The 14,204-nt window shown below is 41.7% G+C and overlaps 2 protein-coding genes across 4 annotated transcripts; one reads left to right on the top strand and one right to left on the bottom strand.

The window, feature by feature from the left end:
- Positions 1-571: 571 nt before the first annotated feature.
- tmem138 (transmembrane protein 138) lies at positions 572-3,660 on the bottom strand. Of its 3 annotated transcripts, none has more exons than XM_083762323.1 (5): positions 3,557-3,660; positions 2,869-3,041; positions 2,433-2,604; positions 2,257-2,332; positions 572-2,151 (listed from the first exon to the last, which is right to left on the bottom strand). In XM_083762323.1, the coding sequence occupies exons 2-5, from the start codon at positions 2,994-2,996 to the stop codon at positions 2,039-2,041; spliced, it is 489 nt and encodes a 162-aa protein (XP_083618449.1). In that variant the 5' UTR covers positions 2,997-3,041; positions 3,557-3,660; the 3' UTR covers positions 572-2,038. The 3 variants fall into 3 exon arrangements, with proteins under 3 accessions (XP_083618449.1, XP_083618448.1, XP_083618447.1); XM_083762322.1 differs by having other exon boundaries at positions 3,532-3,653; XM_083762321.1 differs by lacking the exon at positions 3,557-3,660 and having other exon boundaries at positions 2,869-3,197.
- A 386-nt stretch (positions 3,661-4,046) lies between these two features.
- cracr2b (calcium release activated channel regulator 2B) lies at positions 4,047-13,607 on the top strand. Its single transcript, XM_083762600.1, has 10 exons — positions 4,047-4,150; positions 5,974-6,230; positions 6,319-6,430; positions 6,596-6,743; positions 6,990-7,136; positions 7,548-7,638; positions 7,734-7,829; positions 12,254-12,441; positions 12,612-12,683; positions 12,907-13,607. The coding sequence occupies exons 2-10, from the start codon at positions 5,976-5,978 to the stop codon at positions 13,058-13,060; spliced, it is 1,263 nt and encodes a 420-aa protein (XP_083618726.1). The 5' UTR covers positions 4,047-4,150; positions 5,974-5,975; the 3' UTR covers positions 13,061-13,607.
- Positions 13,608-14,204: the final 597 nt, after the last annotated feature.

Raw genomic sequence — 14,204 nt, 5'->3', positions numbered from 1 at the left:
TCAAATCATCGAATTGCCATCCAAGGGTAATAGACCGGCAGTCAAGGTGGACGGTTGGGAAATTTGCTATATAGTCTTTTATTGGCCTAAAATATTGTCTTTTATTGGCCTAAAATATTGTCTATCTACATATTTTTTATAGGGGTTTCTTGTGAGCCTACCATTAACAAAAAGTTTGACACAAATTTCAAACTTTCCTTTTGCTTTAAGTAGCAAGTAACATGTCAGGGGATTTTCATGATTCTGAATTCATTCCAAACATTAGTTTCACAAAATACACTCCTTGGGCTAAAAACAGCCATAGTCACTTGCCCAAAATGTGCTGACCTCATCACATTTGTCATGACATTTTTAGCCCAAGGAGTGTTTTTTGTGCAAAACTAATGCTTGGAATGGATACAGAATCATGAAAACCCCCTAGTTTGACACGTCACATGCTACTTAAAGCATAAGGAAAGTTTGACATTTTTGACCCAATACTAACAGCCGGTCAGCAAGTGGATTCATGAATGTATAGACGATATTTTAGGCCAATAAAAAAGACTACCAAATTTCCCACTTTACCACAAAAGAAGCCTGTCGGCTGCCAGACTAAGAAAAAATTGCACCCTTTTCACATTGGCCTATTATAGCGCCTGTCCTGGTGGAGACCTAGTTCATACATGATTTGACCATGGTCATGTCATGTTAAATTAAATGTCTGCAAAGGAAAACCATTTCAGCAATACTTGCAGTACTATAGAAAACTATTTGGAAACTGCTGTCAAAATTGCAATATTCCTTAACCACATTGATTGCAAATTGTATTAACAGTTTGCAGAATGAGTACAGTTCAAGGAAAGTACAGATAAATACAAAAGGTTAATATTAAGTTTTGATTGGTTGTTTTACATGCAGCGGTGCAAGTATTGCTGAAAGATATTACTCTTTATAATGTATGCCCCTTGTTAGTGGGAGAAGTTGTGCCTGAACCTCTACTTAAATTGACTTACAAAGGCCACATAAATGAGTTAACTGGATCCTTATTATTACTGTACCTGATAATTATTTGACACTGTAAACCACTTATCTGATTGCCTACTAACTCTACTTGGTCACACAGCGGCTGCAGTCCTTGAGTTTAACTGTCATTTCTGCCCCAAAAGAAGATGCACTGCAGTACAGAACATTATGACATCCATTGCCTCACCCCAGGGTGTCGGGGTGATTCTTTGTCTATAGGAGTTCAAATACAAACTCTTCTCTTCATGCAGCTTGTACACTAGTTGATGATACCCCGTGTAGTCTTGTCCCAAATGGCCTGTTTTGGCAGACCATGCCAATGCTTCTGTTAGACTCCCCTCTTTCACTGGCGAGCCCTGGCAAAAGCCTCTCGCAACCAGAGAGAGTCCTCATAAAGCCTTGGGTCTCCCAGGTACTCTGCTGTCCGTTTGTATAAGTAGTAATACAGCACTGCCCCTGTGCACGCTCTTCTCTTCATGCAGCTTGTAGACTAGTTGATGATACCCAGTGTAGTCTTGTCCCAAATGGCCTGTTTTGGCAGACCATGCCAATGCTTCTGTTAGACTCCCCTCTTTCACTGGCGAGCCCTGGCAAAAGCCTCTCGCAACCAGAGAGAGTCCTCATAAAGCCTTGGGTCTCCCAGGTACTCTGCTGTCCGTTTGTATAAGTAGTAATACAGCACTGCCCCTGTGCACGCTCTTCTCTTCATGCAGCTTGTAGACTAGTTGATGATACCCAGTGTAGTCTTGTCCCAAATGGCCTGTTTTGGCAGACCATGCCAATGCTTCTGTTAGACTCCCCTCTTTCACTGGCGAGCCCTGGCAAAAGCCTCTCGCAACCAGAGAGAGTCCTCATAAAGCCTTGGGTCTCCCAGGTACTCTGCTGTCCGTTTGTATAAGTAGTAATACAGCACTGCCCCTGTGCACGCTCTTCTCTTCATGCAGCTTGTAGACTAGTTGATGATACCCAGTGTAGTCTTGTCCCAAATGGCCTGTTTTGGCAGACCATGCCAATGCTTCTGTTAGACTCCCCTCTTTCACTGGCGAGCCCTGGCAAAAGCCTCTCGCAACCAGAGAGAGTCCTCATAAAGCCTTGGGTCTCCCAGGTACTCTGCTGTCCGTTTGTATAAGTAGTAATACAGCACTGCCCCTGTGCACACAAGCAACAGTCAGTTAATGGGCAGGTCATGACAGAGAATAAAGATTGAACTTATGCTGAAACATGTAATCGTAGTTTTTAATGTAATGCTTGTACCTGTCCTCTGGAAAACAAACAGTACTTGAAGGCCGTCTGTCCACACAAAACGGTTCGACTCCACCCATCTTAGGTTCTAGAGGGGGAAGAAAAGTAGCACTCAGTACAATTTTGATATAAACAACATCCATTCCAAATCAGTGTCATCTTGCATGTGACGGTGTGACCGCACGTACCATCATCCAGCAGTGCAGACAGATGCTGAGGGTCAGGTAGAGGGCGGCGAACACCATCAAGGCCCTGAAACGCTCAAGCAGCAGCGACACCAGGCCCACCTGAAACACGTAGGTGTTGAACATCATCAGTAGTATGATGATCACGTTGAACAGGATGGCAACATCCTGGATGCTGGAGATATAGAAGAATAATACATTAATGAAATTGCCTTTTTTTTTTGCAAATTTAACCAAATGGACCTGTAACATTTGTACACTGACTATCACAGTTAAAATAACGGTACACAGGTTTTTTACAGTGTAGAATGTGATGTGATAGAAGAATGATGTGAATATCAGAAGATATTATTTACTAGTTTAATAGAATAGAAATAAAAGGAAGGAAATAAATCACATATCGGGCTTCAATAATCACAACTTAAGTTCATAAACCTACATGAAAAGCACAAGCTGAATGACAGGCGCTCCTCTCAGGAGTTCACTGAAGGAGTTGACAAACAGGTCGTAGGTCAGCAGAGCCAGCTGGATCAACAACACCAGCGAGTAGTTACTGGTCTGGAGCATCTTATCTGCTCCTATCTCTTCACATCTCTGTGTTTAGCTTGTTTCCTGTTGACAAGTTAAAGGGGATGTAAATAGTCATTTAAGACTTTGAGAACAGAGCTTCCAACTTTCTTCCACTAAAACGCAATCACGATTCCCTATCGAAAAATTAACACAGACGTAGCTCTGGTCCATCTATGGAACAATGGACCAGAGACAGAGCTAGCCAGATAGGGTTAGCATTATTAATTTAACCAAAACAGACAAGACCATGATTTAGGTTAGTTGCTGCGAGAGTGAGGTCTAGCCAACTGACAATCGGCACAATTAAAAGACAAATCACAACAACACACAATAACAACTCGTTAACTCCATACAGACAGTCATGGCGCGCAACTATAGCTCTGGTCCATAGCTCTAATGCCGTTGCTAACGGCATTAGAGCTATGGAACAGAGCTAGGCGCGCAATTTACTTAAGTTACTTTGTGGTTGAGCTGGGCATGCATGGCTCTCCAAAACATCAACAAATAAAGCCTTTTAAGCCTCAATTCTTACCATTCACGAACATTATGAAATGTACCTGGGACGCATGTCTGAATTACGTGCGGATCCCAATGTACCTTCCTTACCCGAATGCAGTACAGTACACAAGTCAGTCAACAACGGTGCTTAGTTAACCAACTACTCGTCTTTGTGTGTTGGATACAAGATACATAGTACAGATCATGGAAGAGAAGAGCTGTTTCCACTTTCCAGCACTTAGCATTTCCGTGAATTCCATGGTAACGTTATTTGTTACCGTATAACTCCTAATAGCAGTATATTGAATTAACCTATTTCATCATGAGTACTAGTAGACCCATATTTCGTCATGTTTACAATTGCAATGCTTTTCGTTTAATGATATGTTATTTTGACATCCTTTAGAAAATAACAAGTCGTGAAATAAAGAAATAACGATAATTTATATTCTCTGACTACACTCCACCTTACGGTAAATCACAAAAAGCCATGCCTCCAGTCTGCACAGTAGCCATGTTCCACACTGACACCTTGTGGAGAGAGAGAGAGTCTGCATCTGAACTCTGTTGAGTTCAAGTGATCAAAGGTGAAGGTAGTGTAGTGTGGAGTCGTTTCGACCAGACACCTGTGTCCCATGCATGCGACGTAGTCGGTGAGTATGTGACTATTATGTGTTGTGAATTACTGTACACGTTTGACGAATTGGCAGTACTAGCAATGCGAATTATTTAAACAGAATCAAATGACAAGAGTAGGCTAAGACGAACTTGTCCACATTGGTCACATATGATGAATTTAGCTACATAGAAATGTCTATTTGTATGTCTCTAAATGTTTGTATGTCTTTAAATGTTTTGATGAATTGAACAATGTGGACCCTGTTGTAAACAAGTGTAATGCTTAATTGGGTCGTCCACTCACAGTTGACAGTCTTTGTATTGAGTTTGTGCTTAAAATGTACTGTAAATTCTACAAACTGTTAATAAATATTTCAATCAATCAATCAAAGGTCGTGAACTAATGAATTATGAAATGGTCGAGGCTTGTTTTTGCCAATACATTCTTGGTAGACTGGTGTCTGGTAGATGTGTAGCACCCATTATTGCAAAGTCGAAGTTGTTGGCTAATTAATGACAGATAATGAACACGACTTTAAAGCCTATTATTTGTTCCAAAACGCTCAAACATAGTCATACTTTCAGCCTGATAGGTTAATACATTGAACGGTGTCTTATAAAGTCATAATGACCTTCTCATGAGTCATGTTTGATAGACTATAACACATTTTGTCACTTTCAATGACACCTCTGCCTGTGTGCAACCCCAGTTTTCGATATATTATAACACAACAATCTTGCAATGGGGTAGGTGTGTAACTTTATTTGACCTTTGGTGTGGCTGTTAGCTATCTCATGTTTGGTTTGACATAGAAAATCTCGAAGACTCATACAGTTTATATCAGCCCCTTATCTAGAGTTTTTGCATAGCTTTTGAATTACTACATCTTTGGAGAGCCCATGTCGGATATAATCAGATGTTTATTACAACTCTGCTTTTGCAGTGGAGAAGTGAACGTGTAACGAGAGAGTAGACAGGAAAGGTTGCATGCTAGTAGTGTTGTATATAATTGCCTATATAATAAATAAATAAAAGATTGATTGTGTTTCCAATGGTAGGATACCTGCATTTATGTCAAATCACTGTGTTATGGAACTTGGAGATTCAGCAGCCTATTGGCCATCATTCCTAAAGCAAAAAGTGATTGTAATTATAGTAGTTATGCAATGCAAACAATTGCAAATGTTTCATTTGCATGGCCTCTCCATCCACCTGCACCCACCCACAACTCTCAGTCAGCACACTGTAAATCTCCTCACATGACACCATCCTGCTATTTGCCATCCAACATCCTGGTGCTGGCTCAAGGACACTGCTGGTGGTGGGGCAATATGTAAACATTAATCCATCTCTAACCTAACCGGAAATTATTTTCTTGAGGAATTCCCAAAACAAAGGCTTTAACATCCAAGCCCATCAATACGATAATTAAAATGTTCAGGAATGATTGACCTGAGAAGAATACATAGTATATACATACTTAGTGGGAATATTGTTGTTTGACTAATGGGCTAAAGTAGGCTACCTTGTTTTAATTAATTATTTCAAGTTGGACAAATAAAATCTCCTTTGGCTACTTCAAATAGGCTAAGCTGGTTTTAGGTGGTCTTGGCGTGGCCAACACTTGTTGACACTTTGACAGCAGCTGTAGATTATCTACAGCTGCTGTCAGCAAGTACAGTCACAGCTCAGTAGCACTGAGCTTCTGTTTGACAAGGGAGGACCTGGAGGTTTAACTTCCCAAACTTCCAAACACACATTTAACACAGTAGACATGAAGTGTCTTTTGACTGGTTCATGGAAAATAAAAGCAAATAGTACTTAGAACAGCAATATCTTTCCCTCCTCATTCTACAGCAATGTCTACGTGGCTGGAGGATGGAGAAGTACTGGTGGGGCAGGGCAGTGGCGAGGCTTCTCCCATGTGCACCAGGCTGAGGGGCCCGATGGCGAGTCCCCGCCCAGGGCCCACAAGAGGACGCAGCTTGATAACTTCACCCGCCAGAGAAGCAACACCTGGGACCCCTCAGCCAGAAACTATGGGCAAAGCCAGGGAGTTGTTCATGTTGTGTGATAAAGAGAGCAAAGGGTTCATCACCAAGAGGGACATGCAGGTGAGTACTGTTCCTATTATTAAAGTATCAATATTGTGACTTAACTTAAGTTATTACCAATTGGCGGGGTGTTTCTGCATGTTTTTAGAGACTACAGGGGGAGTTGCCTCTGTCCCCTGAACAACTGGAAACTGTTTTTGAGAGCCTTGACCGAGAGAGCAACGGATTCCTCACTCCTATTGAATTTAACACTGGCCTTGGTGAGTGAGTGCATGCCTTGTTGGTTTATTTCATGACAGCCAATCTTTGTCAAAGAGTCAAAGACCGGAGGTTCCCATATACACAGACTGCCATGGGGATGACCTGATATTAACTAATATCTGTTGTCCCTTTCTTGTGTGTATCTTTCACTGGCCTTGCCGTAGGTGAGCTGATGGGGCTGGATGAAACTCCAAAGAATAGCAACGTGGTGGCAGAGGAGGACAAGGAACCGTTTGAATGGACCCAGGACCCAAACGCAGTCAAATTTATGAACATTCTGATGGAGCTAGGCGCTGACAAACTCTTCAAAGAGTAAGTGTAACACACACACACACACACACACACGCATGCACACACACACACACACACACACCATTTTTATCACTTTTATGTTCACATAACGTATACAAAAAAGTACAAAATTAGCTTTTGTCATTCCTGTCACTGCAACCCCCTCATTTACACTTACCTAGGCTGTGAAATACAAACACAAACAGTATATCAGAGCTGTCGGAGTGCATTTATGAGGGAGTTATGACGTCCTGTCTTGTGTTACAGTCAGTGGGACCTGTGCTATAATTGGTGTGAACTCCAGAGGGACAGACCAGAGTTGATGAGCATTCTAGAGACCATCCTGGTTCATGCTGTGTCCCATGTACAGGACTCCATCAAGGAGAGAGACAGCCTGGAACAGGCTCTGCGCAGGTTCCCATCATTTTCACACACACACACACACACACACACACACACACACACACACACACACACACACACACACACACACACACACACACACACACACACACACACACACACACACACACACACACACACACACACACAAACGTATTACGAATGTAATACTTTATCTGACTGTTTATAGATGGTAAATGGTGCATATTCACGGGAACCTTTCAATTCCCATGCGGCCGGCCGCTCTACCTCCTGAGTAGCCTGGGTTTCCAGCCTGATTCGCTGCATTCTGCGGATCTGAAAATGTCACTTGTGACATTTCAGATCAGCGGAAAGCAGCGAATCAGGCTGGAACCCAGCCCACCTCCTGAGCACTACCTCCCCATTGTCGATAGTGTTTTATGGGATTGTTTTTTGTTTCAGACGAGAGGCTGAGCATGATCAAGTTGTGCGATCCATATATGATGAGATGGAAAGTCAAGTTAGAGAAGAGAAAGAGAAGAGGCTAACAGAGGTAGAGAGACAACATCTGATGCTGGCAACACTGTGCTGTTTTATAATTGTTACGTATGTTTCAAATAACCTTTATGTGAATTTCGGTAAATTAAGGACACTATTAGACATCGGGACAGAGGGCAACAACTTCAAGAGAAGCTGAAGACGCAAGAGCAAGAACTGCACGTTATACTGGCTAATCAGAGAGAGGTATGTTTATTTCCTCCAAATTCGACTTGGTCCAAAATGGTCTAAACCTCAGGTCAAATGCTTGGCTACGGTGTGTAGTACCAGCATTCAAATCCGAGGGGGGTAAACATGCCTGGCCTTCTTTGGCCCTTGGTCGTGGAACGACCTACAGTCCAGACTAAAATTGGCATTGAAAGTTCCCTTGAGAAGTTTCAAAAGGATCATCTTAGATGTACAGTCCAACACCTGCATAACTTGGATAAGTACTAGCCTATGTTCATGCCTATATATTTATTAGTTCTGTTTATATTTTGTACATTGCCCTGCTACTAAAAGATTAGCACTTTGGTGATTTGTTGTATTTATTTCATAGGTACTTTGAGGTGTATCATGGATGTTTTATTTGCTGTTCCATAATGTGACATTTACGATGTAGTATTGAAGTAGGGTGACCAGATGTCCCCCTTTGCGTGGGACAGTACCTCATTGCCAGGACTTTTCAGGCGTCCCACAAATTGAGACCATGTCCCACATTGTGACTTAATAGTTAGTCCCCTAATAGTTGGCTCTCTTGCCTCTTTCCTGCAAGATGTGTTATTATTATGTCTGTTAAAATAACATGAGAAATATCCCCTAGGCTATAGACAAGTCGGCCATACCACCCATGACCAAAATTTACATTTAAAACAAAATGTGAGACATCAGTTTGGATCTGATTCTGGTCACTAAAAGGGCATCGAGGGCTTTCCTGTTGTTCTGTAGCTGCTGTCTAGGAAAGAAAGTCAAAGTCGTACGATTTGTCAAACACGTTACCGCAGTGAAATTTGTTCTCCGCATTTGACCCATCTCTTGGAGCGGTGAGCAGCAGCCAAGGAGCGGTGAGCTGCAGCCGTGCCGCGCTCGGGAATCATTTGATTAGTAGATTTGACCTCCCAATCCAACCCTTCGATGCTAGGTCTATAGTGGCTCAGTGCAGGGTGACAGGTTTGAACTACATGGCCAGAGCTCCAAATGTGGGCTATTTTTTTAGACGAGTTTACCAAATGAGTAAGCAAAGCCATAGAAGACATTTTTAAAATTTCGACGTCAGGCCTGAAGTGTAATTTAATTTCTGCCTCTTGGCCAGTTCCCACTTGTAAAAGAGACACAGTCTCAATGGTCCTGATTCTTCAACGCGTTTCCGCTGATATAATGACGTGACGCTAGCGGAAAGGCATTTACGTGGATTTCCCACATTAATTTGGATTTCATGGAAATGGCCGTGAACTTGACGCTCACGTAGGTTTGTCGGAAACTCCGCCAAATCCTACGGGACCTCTTTAGGTGGCGGAGAAATCTACGCAAGCATACACTTGCGTATAGATTTATTCAGAAGGCTTTAGTCTTCATGCTGAATCAATAAATTGTTCCCAAATCTCAGATAAAATATGTAGGCATGTGTCCCCAACATATTGGTCAATCAGCACATAAAAAAATGATAGCCTATATATATATATATATATATATATATATATATATATATATAAAAGCCGAGTGCACTTGTATGCCTAAATGCATGCATTAGGATATTTCTATCATGCGCGATTGGGGCTGCTCACTCGGCAGCCTTCTACTCGCGGACTCGCGCTGTATGTTAAAAAACAAACTCACAACTAGACAAAGTGCCAATCGGCACAGGTCTCCACCAGGGCAGGTCAGGTTGTGGCCTCATGGTGGCGCTATAACAGGCTGTTGAGGAAGATTTGGGCCGGAGGTTCGTGTTGGAGGGATGCAGGTACAATGTTTTTCCATGTGTGCATACATAAGTTGTATACAGAATCACAGATCGATGCAGTTATAGCTAAAAACAGGAATTGGCCTGTTATAGTGCCACCGTGAGGCTGATTTTGAGGAAAAAATTGTGGCATGTCGTCCTCGGACTAGTGAAAATGTGCGTGTATAATTTAACGGAAATTGCACACTGTGTTTGAGATTTGTGGCCTTTTTTTTAAATGGACGAATCGTGTGAGCTTTGGAAGCCAATCTTAGCCAATCAGGATGGAAGATGGGAAATGGTGCCGCTCCGTGTTGATCACATGACTATGGAGATAGTGTATACCGATTTGCGTGAAATTTGGATAAAATCTGAAGGAGTAATAATAGAAAATGTGTTTTACATATGTCGGCCTCCTGGTGGCGCTATAAAGAGCAGATGTGAAAAATTCTAGGCAAAGGTTTTTCCTTGGCCTCTAGGGAGTTGGCATACAAAGTTATCCACAGATCCGTGCAGTTAGAGGTAAAAACACTTTTCGGCCAGTTATAGCGCCACCTTGAGTCTGAGTTGAAATTGTTCATGTGGCATTTCGTCCTCGGCCTAGTGGGAATGTGGGTGCACAATTTCACAGAAATCACGTGATGTGCTCATGATTTGCAGCATTTTGTTTGAAACTGAGCACTCCTGTGAATTTTGGAAGCCAATCTTAACCAATCAGGATGGAGTGTGAGAAATCTGAAAGACCGGTTTCGTTGAATGGCTCTGGAGAGACTGTGTACCAATTTGCGTGATGTTTGGACAAAATCTGTAGGTGTACTGTGCAAAAACTTGTTTTGCACAAAGCGGCCTCCTGGTGGCGCTATAACAGGCCGTTGTGGAAAGTTTGGGGCAGAGGTTCATCGTTGGCATCCAGGGAGTGTGTGTGCAAAATTTGGCATCTATCGGGTTAACGGTGGCCGAGATTAGCTGCTCCCGGACGGACGGACGGACGGACGGACGGACACACGGACACACGGACGGACGGAGTGCAAAACATACTCTCCCCACATGCCTTCGGCCTGGTGGAGACAATTATAATAAGAACATAGGCTTATCTGCATTCTGCACTGGACTACGAATCCAACATTGTTTAGTGTAGTAATGCCTGCAGTAGGCGGCAGGCCTATTGAAATTGTTTTGTTACGGAGCTCCTTGAGTCAGTTGACTGTCGGTCGGTGTGTGTGTGTGTGTGTGCAGGGTGTGTGTGTGTGTGTGTGTGTGTGTGTGGGGGGGGGGGCACAGACAGCAGCGTGCTGCCGATCCAATTCACATTGGAAAATGAATAGGGCTATATAGCCCTATATAAAAAATAGAAGACCACATTAGCCTAATGAATGGCATCAGCGTGTTTGAAAGCCAGCTCACCTCCACTCGCGCATGTTCACAAACATGACGGACAGACTTTATAATAATGTATATTGATATTGATCACATGCATGAATGCCACACACAGAATAGTTTAACTCACTGGATAAACTCACTGGATTATAATTTCTTCAGACAAGAGGATCCCAGGCCTATATAGGCCTATAATTATTCACTTATGAATGTATAGGCTACTGTTCTTTATCGCGCAAACAGTGTCGAGGGCCCATGCCCCCCTCCCTCTCTCTCTCTCTCTCTCTCTCTCTCTCTCTCTCTCTCTAGCTCTCTCTCAAAAGACGACTTTTGCATTGACATATATCCGATATTTTAAATATCGGATATGTTTTACCTCTGCAAAGGTGTGAGTGAGCACCCGCCTTGGTCCCGAACTTAATTAAATAAATTATAATTATATTGCTTCAGTGGAGCACGCACCGTTGTAAGCTTGGAAATCTTTTTATTTCCTTTGGTGTCCTTTGATGGATTGATGTCAGTTTGTACATATATAGTAGCCTACAGTGGTAATATACAATGGTGCAGTCTGCGGCTGCAAGGCCTTTTTTCTTTTTTTGACAGACGGATCTCAAACTGCTGTCTGCTGAGTCATGCTTGAAGCCTTTTATGGTACGATATGGGGCGTGGATCAATGCAGATGAGGTTGTCGGGTGCTTTTCCGATCACTTTGCACCCGCTTCATTCAGTATGACATACACCTGTGATACGCCTGTGAACCTGTGGTACACACCACTCTCTGAATAACACGTCATCTAGGTTGATCGGACGGATAAATACGATGTTTCCGCCACAGTGTAACGGTGGCGTATTTCTTTTTAATGAATTAGGACCAATGTGTTTTTACTGGTAAAATATATATATATATTTTTTTTTTAGATATTTTTTGCGGCTTACGCCTTTTATTGGTTTTTGAAGGGACAGACAGTAGGCTGACAGGAAACGGGAGAGAGATGGCAAATACCCCAATAACTGTAATGGGGAATAATATTATCATCATTAAAATAACAATGATAACAAAACTACCAATGATACCATTAATACAGCTAATAATAGTGCTAATGCAGAGAATAATAATTAAACTCTTTGCTCAGGATATGAATGATTAGGAATTTTTTACCTTGAATGTGATCTATGACCTTTTTGGACCAAAATGGCCCAAGATGATAGTATTGGGGGCGGTAGCATAAAGATTATAGGCACAATAGTGAAAAAGTACTTAAATAGATAAATTAAGCAAGTAAGTTGTCTTTCTGCAAACATTAATTCCACTCAGCTGGAGAGCAGGATCCAGCTGCTGAACTCAGAGCAGGCAGACTTCAAAGAGCAGAACCAACGGCTGCACAGCGCCAACCTCCAGCTACAGGATCAGTTGGAGAGCAGCAGGGAGCGTCTCCACGACGCACAGGCTCAACTCAGACTTACACAACTCAGCGCAGCAGAAGAACAAATGGCCAAGCAGAGGTACTATACAGGAGGCTTAAAGCTGTATTTAAACTTAATTGCGTGCCTTAATTTTGACTTTTTGCTTTGGCTTTGTTTTCTCATGCCAATAAACACACTGAAAATAGCCAATGTGCAAGCTGCGACGTGTGTAGACTAAATAGGTTGAGAATGTGTTTGTTTTACTATAGAAATGTGATGAAGGTCTCGAGGAACATGCAGAAAGAGAAAGATAGCCTTTTGAGACAACTGGACCTATTGAGGTAAGTCTGTACATTGCACATGAATTCATAACTAATTCAATTTCAAAACCTAAAGCGGTTCGAAATGCAAGATTCAAGATATTGTACAGAAACATCAAGACAGCTAATTCCAGGGTGCACACTTGATAAGTTCTCCAGAGGCCTTTTTACATTCACACTCATCCACTGGAAGCATGGAGAGGGAGTCACTGGCTCTGAATTCTTCATTTCTTTTTCCTCTCAGGGATATGAACAAACGACTGCGAGATGAGAAAGATGCCCACCAGTCTCAGAAGAGGGTTAGTCCCCGAAACGCTGTCTTCTCTCATGTCCCGCTAACTTATTACCTCTGTGGAGAGCCCTGCCCTCCCTGGACACAGCCATGTTACCCTTATTAAGATAGTCTGGGTCATGTTTTGACAAAGTATAGTTAATGTTTTTGTTTTCAACCTGAAAAAGGTAAATCCAGCTTTCTTGCTGATTGTTATCATTTGGAAATGTCATGATGTTCTTCCCACCATATCTTTGAGTTGGTGTATTGTGCTTTGTTCGCTAATGAGTTATACTTGGTGGGGCATTGTGTCGCATAGCAATATAAAATAGCAGATTGTTATGGGTTATTTTCAGACTCAGACTTAAATATGGTCTGTGAGCAGAACAATACTGATAGGTCATTTATTCTGATCTAAGTCAACATAACAGGAAAAGTGTTACATGTGATAACTTATAATAATATACTTTATTTATCTCATCACACCATAGTGGTTCAGTGTTCAAAACACTAGTAATTCTTCCTTTCTCATTGTAACTGTAATGATATGACACTTTTCATGTCATGTCATAAGAGCACATGTGCAGCGAATACAAGTTCCTCTTTGGACCACCTAAATCAAACTGGCTAATTATCAATTTAATTAGCTGCAGCTGTGTTTACCCTGTTGTGAAGTCTTAAGAAGTCCATTGTTGTTTATTTAATACTGTATTTTTTGTAAGAAAATGTAATGTAGATATTGTTGTTTTATCTAGGCATATTTGAACTTGTATGCCTGATTCTTGCTCAATAACTAGGGTTTGTGAACAAAGTACTGAGAAATAAATAAACAGGTAATGTGATGTTTCTTTCATAAGCAATCTTTGAAAGTAAGTGAATATTAAGACTGTAGCTGTCATGTTTGTAGTTGAATAAATGTCTTTGTCTGATTTATTTTCTTTCTTTTTGTGGTGGTGGTGCAAGGGGGGTATTATTATTAGTTTTGAATTAAATCACATTACTGCATTATTACATTATATACAATATAGATAATAATATAACATCTTTCTTCTCCCCTCCATAAAACCTTTCCATAGACAACTAATAACAGAAAGCCCCTACAGAAGCGAGGCTCAGTAATAGGTAACTACTTGCTGCAAGACAAGCCTATGAAAAGGTTAGTGTACTCAGTTAATAACATAATATTTCATCTATCTGGAGGGTTACACTAGTGATGAAACTCATTTCTGTGTGTTGTCTAAAGACAGTTAAGCTCTGACAGTGATTTGGAA

The sequence above is a fragment of the Protomyctophum parallelum genome, assembly GCF_964188405.1.
Source record: "Protomyctophum parallelum genome assembly, chromosome: 4".
NCBI classification, from domain to species: domain Eukaryota; kingdom Metazoa; phylum Chordata; class Actinopteri; order Myctophiformes; family Myctophidae; genus Protomyctophum; species Protomyctophum parallelum.
This window is presented reverse-complemented; position numbering and strand designations above follow the sequence as displayed.